This window comes from Lepus europaeus, chromosome 14 (assembly GCF_033115175.1).
Source record: "Lepus europaeus isolate LE1 chromosome 14, mLepTim1.pri, whole genome shotgun sequence".
NCBI classification, from domain to species: Eukaryota; Metazoa; Chordata; class Mammalia; order Lagomorpha; family Leporidae; genus Lepus; species Lepus europaeus.
In genome coordinates, this window is record NC_084840.1 from 59,030,634 (window position 1) to 59,043,113 (window position 12,480).

The window sequence follows — 12,480 nt, forward strand, 5'->3', positions numbered from 1 at the left end:
TCCATGCCTGCTCTCTGCATCAGCAACAATGGATGGCAATATTTTGTTCCAAAGTAATGTTTCTAACTACTTTTCTGATACACTGGAATTTATGTTTCAAAAGACAATAAAAGTCTTAATTGAGGATGGGTGTTTGGCATAGTGGTTAGGATGCCACTTGGGATGCCCGCATATCTTATCAGAGCAACCTTGGTTTGCTGCATTTTTTATTCCAGCTTTCTACTGATGACATCATGGGAGGCAGAGGATGGTGGATCAGGTACTTGCCCCCTGCCACCCACGTGGGAGATGCAGATTGAGTCCCAACTCCCAGATATTGTGGGCATTTGGGGAATGACCAGTAGATGGAGAATCTCTGTCTCCATCCTTCTCGTTCTGTGCCACTTGGGTCTTCAAATAAATAAAAATAAATAAAACTTTTAAAAAAGCCTACTAATGAGAATTAGACTGGATTTGGCTTTATAATTCTCAAAACAATATTTAAAATGCATTATTATTTACATAAAATTCACTAATAATTTTGGAATACTTGGATTCGCCTTTATTAAGCAGCAGAAATAGTAAGACTGTGCCAGCTATTGCAATGTTTTCACCTCAAATTCCTTATTAGTTATAGCAGTAGAATTCATCAATTCATCTATTCCCTATGTTAATCTCTGCCCAAAAGGTAACAGCAATGACTTTTCCAAATAGTAATTTCCTTACTTTAAAATGAAAATTCATATGCAATGAAGTATTTCTTTTCTAAACACTTTATCCCATTAATTTTTATCCCATCAAATCATGTGTAAAAAATTCAAACTCAAAGTTCATCACACCAAACTGAATGAAATTCAAAAGTGATTCAAATATACCTACATCTTCAAATCTACAGGAAAAATAACAGTAAAGCCAGTTGTTAGGTTATTAAGTTGAAATAAACACATCAGTCTTCAGAAATTTAACCATTCAATTACATTCTAAGAGCTGTTTTGTCAGAATAAATGCCATGGAAAATTCTAAAAGTATTTAGTTATGCTAATTTTTAGGGCTTTGATCTAATGAAAAGGCATTTATTACCTTAATTCACTTAGGACCAAAAAAAGAGGAAAAAATAATTCAGAAAACCCAATGTGGCAGAATCATATTGTTAGAGCAAAAATTAAAGGATGAATTTCATCTCTATAATTTATAATTTAAAGACTAAACCATATTACTGCAAAGGAAATACAGACTCCTCCCTTCTCTCATTTACTTCAAGAACACTGTATTCATGAATGTCTCTAGGGGAAAAAAGTCTCCCTCCTCCTCTTTCTCAAATACATATACACACAGGATCCTTCAAAAAATTATGGAAAATGCATATTATATAAAAACTGTAAATGGGTTTCACCAAAGTTTATTCATCAAAATATATTTATTCATTAAAATAAATTGTACTACTTTATTGTAACATCTGATCAGAATCTAGATTAAGGCATTAAAAAGAATAAGCTAGTTTAAAAAGAGCCTCCATCAGAGCAACATGAAATCTGTTAAAATTGAACACACATCAAACACGAATAAACATCAAATTTATGGTAAATTTGGCTGGAAGAATACTAAAATCATTGATGCTTGATAGAAATAGCTGTACTGAGTAAAGCAATGATTATCAAGTGGTGCACATGGTCCATCCGAAGCAAAAGCAGACAGCCAAGAGCAAAAGAGAAGGCAACAGATTATTGGGCTGCTCAAGGCATTTTTGCTCCTTGACTTCCTGTGGAGTCAAAGAATGGTAGCACCTGCTTATTCAGTGAGCCAAAGCTTTAGCAGAAAAATGCCTGGGGAAGACTCCCGAGAGAGTCCTTCTCCATCAGAATGATGCTCCTGCTCCTTCTCATCAAACAAGTCCAGTGAGATTTTCCACGGAAATCATGAAACACGTATTTTCCAATCCTGATTTGGCTCTTTTCGACTTCTTTATTTCCCTAGTCTTAAAAAATATTTAAAGGGCACTAAGTATTTTTTCAGTAATCATGTAAAAAAAGATTGCATTTACATGGTTAAATTCCCAGGACCCTCACTGTCTTGAACTTGATGCAGCTTCTGTCGAAAAGCAAAGTTTATATTTCATTTTTAATTTCATTTTTTCGTGAAGTTTTCAGTTTCCTTGTGTGTGTATTTACATTCCAAGAGAACATTAATTTACACTAGTTAAATGAATAATAAGTAATATTTTACTCTGAAAAACACATAGATGCAAATAATTTATAGATATTCAGATTTTAAAGACTTCTGATGCTTTCATGAACACAGAAGAACCTAAATATTTGACTTAAAGTAATATACTCTTTACGTTATTCAGTAATTATGTAAACCTATTCAAAGTTTCTGGACTAAATTAAATTGATGTGGACACAGAATAGTGATTATTAAAGGTGGGGAACGGTTGTGGGATAGAGGGAGTTTGGATGACAGAGTTAGATCGAAGGGAATAAATTTTTAGTGTTATACAGCATTGTAAAGAGACTAATGTTAACAATAACCTGCATATATTTTATGAACAAATAGAACAAAGAAGCTACAAGTTTCTTTCAAGATCAAAAGAAGGAGAAAGTTGATGACCCTGTTTTGATAAGTATATGTATAGTGCGATGTCATACTGGAGCTCATAAATATGTAAAATTATTGTTAATAAATTTTTAACAGCTAGAAATGTATCTGAATATATTAGGTAGTTATATAAATTCAAGACTTCTAATAGGTTATATAATGAGATATAAGTAAAATCCACTTTATATATTCTCTTATATATAAATATATATATTATATATAAATACATAAACATGACTGTTGTTGGAGTTAAATATATCTAAGGGCAAATATACCAGAACAGAAAGGGGGCAATAAGATCAAAGTTTAATTAAATTTTTAATTTAAAAGATATATAATGTGTGATATGGTCAGTTAAATATAAGAGAAGGAAACAGAGTTTTGTGTTCAATCATGGCATTTGCTAAGAATTCTCACCAGAAAGAGATACTGCTAAAAGTAGATATTAGATGGGGCTGCACTGTGCAACAGTGGGTTAAAGCCCAGGCCTGAAGCCCTGGCAACCCACATGGGCACCGGTTCTAGTCCTGGCTTATCCTCTTCCAACTCTCTGCTATGGCCTGAGAAAGCCGTAGAAGATGGCCCAAGTCCTTGGACCCCTGCATGCACATGGGAGACCTGGAAGAAGCTTCAGGCTCCTGACTTCAGATAGGTACAGCTCCAGCTGCTGTGGCCATTTGGGGAGTGAATCAGCAGATTGAAGACCTCTCTCTCTCTCTCTCTCTCTCTCTCTCTCTACCTACCTCTACCTCTACCTCTACCTCTGTCTTTCAAATAAAAATAAATCTTTTTTAAAAAGTAGATACTGGTAACTCAGGAAAAGATGTGATATGTCTGATAGATTTGTAATGAGAAGGAAATCTAAAAGAGAAAAAATATCAATGCAGAATTATCAGAGATGCTGATTACATCTGCTAAACGAAACAATGACTCTCATCTGTAAATAAGCATTGCCAAAATAAAGTGACAGCGAGAGGTTTTACCCTCTCTTCTGAAACAATCAAAAAACAGGCAAATATATAGGTATAAAAACAAACATCTCTTATAGGACAATGGATATCAAAGAATAAAGGACAGGAATTCCTGACGGATGAGAAACAAACAAAGTGAGCCCTACAACTGCCCCAGTGTGCTGCCTTGAAGAATTTCCAGACCAGGGGAGCACTTAGAGAAGGCAGGGCGGATGTGATATGCAGAACTCTCTGAGTTGAAGGACACTGCTAAGCAAATGGTCCACTTGAGGAAGCTGGAGTACACAGACACAGTACCGCAGAGGAAAAGCAAAATAAAAGAGAATCTAAAGTAGATATCCTCAAATATACAGCAGAATGCTAGCCAGCCCATCGTGTGAGAAATCTACCAGAATGAGGGAACAGAACCTCTTGTAAGATTAAAGGAAACAATAACTGGTCTGCAGACAGAAACTGAAATAATGCCTGTGTCCACTAGCCAATATGGAAAAATCTCATGATTCACTTGGCTTTAGTTAGACTGCACAAAGGATCTTGCCTCAGTAGTGGTCAACAATTAGCCACAGAGTAAACACTGCTCCACCTACCAAAAAAAAAAAAAAAAAATTAAAAGCCAGACCCAAAAGAATTATACTATTTCCAAGTAATGTAAATGCACTGTAGAAAAAAAAAATCTCAAGAGTACTTGCAGGAATACAAAAATATCCGGCACCCAAGAAATGCATAATGAGGACAAGTAGTCACAAATGCCCAGGCATGAAAAGAAGCAAAAAATATAATCATCAACAGTAGAAAAATCAACTCACCAAACTGTCATCCTTGATTGTTATGCCCATCAAAGACATCATTTTAAATGAAGGCAAAATAGTGATATTTTCAGATATACAGATCTAACAGAATTTCTCTCTTTTGTTCCACCTTATAAGAAATGCTAAAAGAAGTCCTTCAAGAAGAAGGAAATTATTTTCAAAGGAACAAGGAATCCCACGAAAGGAATAAAGAGCACATGAATTGGTAATGTGTGCTTATTATTACTTAAAATTATTTAAAAATCAACTGGCTATTTATAGAGAAAGGATAAAAATGCAAAATGGAGTTTATAAAATCTATACAAGTAAAATATACGACAAAAACAGTACCAGCACTAGAAGGTAAGATTACCACCACAATGTTCTTATACTACTTGTAAAGTGATTAAAAAAACAAAACAAAACAAAAAAAAAAAAACAGTAAAAGGTAGACTGAGAAGTTAAAGATGGATGCTACAAGCCTCAAGCAAGCACTGAAATAAAAAATGAATAGTTATAGCTAATAAGCCAACAATAGAGATAATATGAAGTGATAGAAAACATTCAAACTCAAAGAAGGAAAATGGACAAAAAGCAGTTAGGTCAAATACAAGGGATCTTTAAAAGGTTCATAGAAAATGTGTGCTATAAAAACCTATACATTGGGATGGCATCGTGGCATAGCAGGTTAAGTCTCCAGCTGTGAAACCAGCATTCCATATGGGCACTAGTTTCAGTCCCAGCTGCTCTACTTTCAATCTGGCTCCTTGCTAAAATGCTTGGGAAAGCAGCAGAAGATGGCCCAAAGGCTTGGGCCCCTGCATCCATGTAAGGGACCTAGAAGAAGCTCCTGGCTCCTGGTTTCGGATCGGCCCAGCTTCAGCCATTGCAGCCATTTGGGGAGTGAACCAGTGGATGGAAGACCTTTCTCTCTGTCTGCCTTTCTCTGTCTGTAACTCTGCCTCTCAAATAAATAAAAACAAATATTAAAAAAGGCATTAATCCTTTGCCCATTAAAAAAAAAGCAAAGAAAGATCTATACATGGATTTCAAAAGTTTTTGCATCAAAATAAATTTATGTTTTAATTCTGTTTTCTTTGAACTTCTTGAAGTACCCTGGTATAAAGCCAACAATAAAATGGCATCATTAAACCTAATATATCAATGGAAATAAACACAATTAAAAACAGTGATTATCAAATTGGATAAGAAAGCAATAATTAACTACATATACTGCTTAAATACAAGAACACCACATATTGCTTAATATAATTTATCTATAACTACATATTGCCTATAAGATAATTCATAAAGACAAACAAAGCCAGTGTCAAAGAAAAATGAAGAGCTAGAGTAGCTGTGTTAATATCATACAAAGTAGATGAAGCAGAGAAATAGTATAAGTGCTGAGGAAATGATGCAAATGAATGTTCTGCACAGCCTTCCCATACACAACCACACACATGGAGTGGGATGGTTTACAAAAGAAACAGAAAATATATAACTGAATGTTAGTGTAATCTTAGATGTGGAAGGTCTTTTTATATGTTATAGAACCAAAAAAAACTCTTGTTTTAACTACTATGAAAAATACTGTAAAATTCTTTTCCAAACCACTACGTTGGGAAAAATATTTGAAATTTACATATGATGACATGCATTTAATATTTCTAATATAACCAAATCTCCTAACAGCCTAATAGAAATATTATCAAATAACAGGGGAAATGTCAAAACAAAAAAAGTGATGAAATGGGGTTAACAAACATGAAATATATCGATTTTCACAATTCTCCAGCAAAATAATAATATATTATTTCTTGTTTAAGAAATGTATTTTTATATATCAACCATATTTACTATTCTAAACTTTTGTATTGTATATGCACTGTTATAAATTTGTAAGTAATATATATGAGTATAATATACATACAATTATGTTAAATTACATAATGTAAATTTTCTCCATTGAACTTGCAAAATTTTAAGTATCAGATAAATCCATCACAGTACAGAGTATATACTGCTATAATATTAACAGAAAACACTTTAACAACAAGTTTGCTTTGTGCGTATGTCATTGTTTCCAATATTAAAAGGAAAACTTTGTTAATGTAAGAATAATTTCAATGTTTTTATGCAACTTGAAATTCAAGTTTTGAGGATTATTATCCTCAATATAAAATTAAATAGACTCAGTATATGGACATATAGTTTCCAATTACAAGCTACACATAAAATTTCTAAAATCATATTCCTTTTTTAGAAGTTCATTTAAAAGACATGAAATTGTTTAATTACCATCATTCTTAAGTTCTGTTGACCTACCAAACTATCTGATACTTATGACCATGCTATATTTTAGAAATGTCTGTTTATAAATCCAACAAGGAAAGGAAAATAAAATATCAAACAAGCACAACACCAAAAGAAAAAGTACCTTATAAATCTATTGAAAAGGAAGACTGTGCTCCGGATGACTCGTGCTGTGCGTGACTCTTCATGCTGAGATCTAGATAAATTTAAACCATCATCCATGTGGCCTTCATGGTGCATAATGGCCTGTTTGAAGACAGAAATGATGCCATTATTTCCAATATCTCTTTTCAGAAGATGTGTACTCCTAAAGGTGAGGATAACAGTAAATCAAAGAAAAAGACAGGTACCCATTGTGTTCAGATAAAATTATCTGAACAGGTTCCCACACAAACTAGGTATTTAATCCAAATTCATTCAGTTATAGTTTTGAAGAATGATTCAATAAATGTACTGAATTGAGCAAAATGAGATCTATGTTCAATGAATGATCCATAGCCAAGGCAAACTGTGAACAAAGCAGTAAGAAAACATCACATTGGCACACCAGTGATGTAGTAATTTTGAACACAGACTGCTGCTTAATCAAAAAGCACTAAATGATGCTTCTAAATGATGCTTGTATTGTAAGGAGTGTGTGTGTATTAATTAATCTCTCACTTTTCATATTCTTATTACATTTTAATATATTTTAACTCGATGAAAGTATAACAGAAGAGAGAAAACATTTCCTTATTTATTTATTTGAATGGCAAAAAGAAAGACAGAGAGATATCACCCATCTATCAGTTTACTCTTTAAATGTCTGCAAAAGACAGAGCTGTGCCAGGCCAAAGCCAGAAGCCAGGAATTCAAACCAGGTGTCCTACATGGATGGCAGAGATCCAAGCACTTGAGCCATCACCTGCTGCCTCCCTAGGTATGACTATGCAACAAGCTTAAGCAGAAGGGAAGGTGGGAAACCCAGGCAGTGGCTTAACTCACTAGGCCCACTTCAAATGCAAAATCTTAAATGAACAGCTTAATGACTTCCATTAAGTGAACATACCTGTGAAACTGACACCCAGACCAAGAAAGAGAGCATTACAGTATATGTCTTACCTGTTACAACACTCACCTCCCTATAGACTTTTAGCAGCACAGATCAATGTATACTATATCTAAGTAGAATCATACAGAATGTACTCATTTGCACCTGGATTCCTTCACTGAATACATAAACCAAAATAATTTAGTAAAGCCACACAACTGTACTAAACTAAAAATAGCAAAAGCAGCTAAAATTATCAACTATCTAGACAGCAAGAAGAGAGGAAATCTCATACCAAACTCAGACACAAATATATTCATAATCAAAGGGAATAGCATAGTCTCAATTTCCTTCATTAGTAAAGAAAAAATGACTACAATGAAGAATATTATTGCTCATTTTAAGAAAATTTAAAAAATTAAATAAAATGGAATTAATGAAGATTAAAAGGGAAATTAACGTACTATAAATCAAATAAAATATTAGAAAGGATAAATAAATGCAAAAGTTGAACTCCGAGAAGATAAATAAAACATAAAAACCTCTCACAAATCAAACTAAAGATAAATTAGGAAGAAATCAAAAATACAAAGGATGGGAAATTCAGCATAACAAAATAATACCGTGTATAACTCTATGGCGGTCACAAAACAGAACCAACCAACCAACCAAAGCAACAAACAAAACTGAGTATTTAAGAGGTATAGGAGAGATTCCTAGAGAATTAAGAATAATCAAAAGGAAAAGAAATGGAGGCATAAGTATAAATGTTCACTGGACCAGTCTCTTTGGAAAAGATTGGGAAAATAATTTCAGGTTCAGTATTTAAGACTCCAGGACTGGCAGGTTTCACATGTGGGCTCTGATAAACCTTCAAATTATGTACATCTTATGGTGGGCCGGGGCAGTTGACAGCAACTGGCTAGTCCATGAGCTACGAATGTGTCTACATTTCTAAGCTGCTGAATAAAGAACAAAGAGGGATGATACTGCATAAACTTGAAAATTAATTAACAAGAAAATTTTATGAAATTCAAATACAAATATCACTAAAGAGAAACTTACTTCCCTTAATAATATACACACACACAATTCTGAAAAAAAGTTATTAACTAAAATCAGTAGTATTTTTTTAAAAGATTTATTTTATTTATTTGAATGAGTTACAAAGAGAGGTAGAGACAGAGACAGAGAGATAGAGAGGCCTTCCATCAGCTGGTTCATTCCCTAAATGGCCCCAATGGCTGGAACTGAGCAGATCAAAGTCAGGAGCTAGGAGCTTCTTCCAGGTCTCCCACGTGGGTGTGCATGGGCCTAAGGACCTGGACCATCCTCCACTGCTTTCCCAGGTGCATTAGCAGGGAGTTGGATCAGAAGTTGAGCAGCCAGGACTCGAATCGGTGCCCTTATGGGATGCCAGCACTGGAGTCTGGGGCTTTTACCCACTGCACCACAGTGCTAGCCCCTCAGTAATATTTTAAAAGAGTAATACACTACTGTGAAGGAGGATTTATTCCATGGATTAAGTATTCTTCAACAACTGGATGTTTGGTAATATTTATTTCATGAACAAGTTAAAGAACAATAAAACATGGTTTTTTATGTTTTTTTTTTCTTTAAAGATTTATCTATTTGAAAGTCAGAGTTACATAGAGAGAGAAGAGCTAGAGAGAGTAAGAGAGGTAGAGACAGAGAAGTCTTCCATCTTCTGTTTCACTCCCCAACTGGCCTCAGCGGTCGCAGCTGTACCAATCCAAAGTCAGGAGCCAGGAGCTTCTTCCAGGTCTCCCAGTGTGCATTCAGGAGCCTAAGGACTTGGGCCATCTTCTACTGCTTTCCCAGGCCACAGCAGAGAGCTGGATGGGAAGTGGAGCAGCTGGGACTCAAACCGGCGTCCATATGGGATGCCAGCACTGCAAGTGGTGGTTTTACACACTACACCATAGCGCCAACCCCTAAAACATGGGTTTTATGTCCTTTAATTGTTAAAATTCAGCAACCACTGCTTATTTTTTGCATAGTTACATCAAGTAAAACTAGAGACTACTTTAATATGAAAACAATATCAACTGTATTTAGGATGCAAGAAGTTATGACATCTACCAAACTTGGAGTGAAAATTCACAATGAGAAAATACCCTGAGACGAATTAACAACATGAAGAGATGAAATAACAGTGAGCTAAGATAAAAATAACAAAAATCCACAAGAAAACTAAAATTCCAAAGGCACTGAAAGGGTTCAAAAATAGAATAGCACTTTTAAAAACATCAAAATGAGTGGTATGGAAAACACACTTGAGAAGCAGAACGTGGAGACAGTCATTGATGAGCACACTCAGCAGAAAGATGGCCTGCCCGGAGAAAAGGAACTAGCCATATCCCTGAGAAAGAAACCAGCAAATGAAAATGGCACAACAATGGACACCCAGGATGTAGCTGAGCAATACTTCTCTCAGTTTCAAAAATATACAGTTCTGCTTAGATGACAAGCCCTTGGTTCCAGATGCATTTCATAAATCTGAGTTCTTCAGTTGGTTTTTCAAAAAAGCTTATGTGATATAAAACTGATTTTTAATACCTCATGGATATGAACATTAGTTTATAATCAGGAAGTATTTATTTCTGCAACAAAACATGAATATTCCATCTAAGAACCATATAAAAACTATAAATGATTGAGACATTTCAAGTACCCAAGTTTTATTTATATGAAATGGCAACAGAAAGTTATTTTAAAATGCGTAAAAATTTATGAAATATACCACTGACATGCCTTTCTTGAAAAATAAAAAGCCCTGAAGATATCAGCTAAGTGGGAAGTTTAGAAAAATTAAGAGGTCAAGATTGGGGACATCCTCCTATGTCACGGCCACACTGAAGTCTACCCACAAGGGTCCAATACAGTGGGAAATTCTAGAAGCAGTATAAAGTACAAAGTAGAGATTTTAATTAGATTATTTCCTCTATAACTAACAAAGTCAATAGATTTCATAAATCATAAAAAAGAAAGAATTAACAAAACAATATTCTTAACTCACATTACTTTCTGAAAGCTCTCATTAGGCATCACATTTTTCTCACATTTTTTATTAAAAGTTGACAATGATGTATGGCTATGGAAGAAATATTGTTTGAAATGTTAACTTGTAGTCACATATTTTTGTAAAGATAGAAATAAATTTCATGGGGCCAGTGCTGTGGCATAGCAGGTAAAGCTGCTGCCTGCAGTGCCAGCATCCCATATGGGCGCCAGTTCGAGTCTCGACTACTCCACTTCCTATCCAGCTCTCTGCTATGGCCTGGGAAAGCAGAAGATGGCCCAGTTCCTTGGGCCCCTGGACCCACATCAGAGACCTGGAAGAAGCTCCTGGCTCCTTGCTTCAGATGGCACAGCTCTGGCCATTGCAGCCAGTTGGGGAGTGAACCAGCAGATTGAGTACTTCCCTCCCTTCCTCTCTCTCTCTCTGCCTCTCCTTCTCTATCTATGTAACTCTGTCTTTCAAATAAATAAATAATCTTTTAAAAAAAAAGAAATTTCAATCAGACATTCATCATGGGGGCAGCATTGTGATACAGTAGGTTAAGCTGCCGCCTGTGAAGTTGGCATTCCATGTAAGAACCAGTTCAAGTCCAGGTTACTCCACTTCCGATCCAGCTCCCTGCTAATGTGCCTGAGAAAGCAGCAGAAGATGCCCCCACAATAAGGAAGTAGCCCTGCCAAACAGATGGGAAACCCATATGGAATTACAAGCTCTTGGCTTAAGACTGACCCAGCCCTGTTTGTTGTTGACATATGGGGAGTGAACTAGTGGATGGAAGATCTCCTGCTTTCTGTTTCTCCTTCTTTCTCTTCAGTATTTTGGTCCCAAACAGAACAAAACAGAGAAATGTGAGTTAAATAAGCCACACACAAAAGAGTACAAGCTGTATAATTTCATTTATATTGAGGTTCCACATCACAAAACACAATCTATGGTGGGAAAAGATCAGAAGAACAATGCCCAGCAGGACTAATCTGAGAAGGAATTTCTGTGGAAATGGAAATGTTCCATGTGGAGAGAAGTGTGTGGGGTCACTACATTACACCCACTGGCAGAACTCTACAGTTAAATTTGCACAATTCAATGACATCTGCAAATACTAAAAATTAGACAACATTAATAATCTACTGGGGCATGGCAAAGGGACATAAATATAACAGAAACAATACTGAGAAAACATAATGTTGAAGCTGAATGATGGATACACAGGAACTCACTGTACTCTTTGTCTAATTGTTGTTTACTTTGTATTTAAATTTTCTGTAAGTTTTACATCAGTCAGGTTTAGTTGTAGAAAATAAGGAATACTTCACAAATACCAAATACATACAGGGACTTGTATATTTAAATTAATGTACCTATCTGCATGCAAACTGAAAGTGAAAGGTTGTAAAAGATATTTCATGCCAACAGAAACCAAAAAAGAGCTGGTATAGCCATATTAATATCAGAAAAACTTTAACACACAAACTGTTAGGAGAGACAAAGAGGGGCACTATATATTGATTAAGGGATGAATTCAACAAGAAGATGTAACTATTATAAATGTATATGCACCTAATTACAGGGCACTGGGTTACTTAAAAGATATGTTAAGGAACTTAAAGGGAGACTTAGACTCCAATACATTAGTATTGGGGGACTTTAATACTCCACTTTCAGCAATGTACAGATCAACCAAACAGAAAATCAACAAACAGCAGATTTAATCGACACTATAGACCAAATGGATCTAACAGATATTTACAGACCTTTTCA

General features: G+C 35.1%; 1 protein-coding gene across 1 annotated transcript in view; it reads right to left on the reverse strand.

Moving 5' to 3' along the window:
- The window catches only part of RYR2 (ryanodine receptor 2), a 776,922-nt gene that overhangs the window by 396,132 nt on the left and 368,310 nt on the right, over nt 1-12,480 (reverse strand). The window contains exon 14 of the mRNA XM_062210679.1: nt 6,774-6,895. Within this exon, the coding sequence (XP_062066663.1) occupies nt 6,774-6,895 (122 nt within the window). The remainder of the gene's footprint in view (nt 1-6,773; nt 6,896-12,480) is intronic.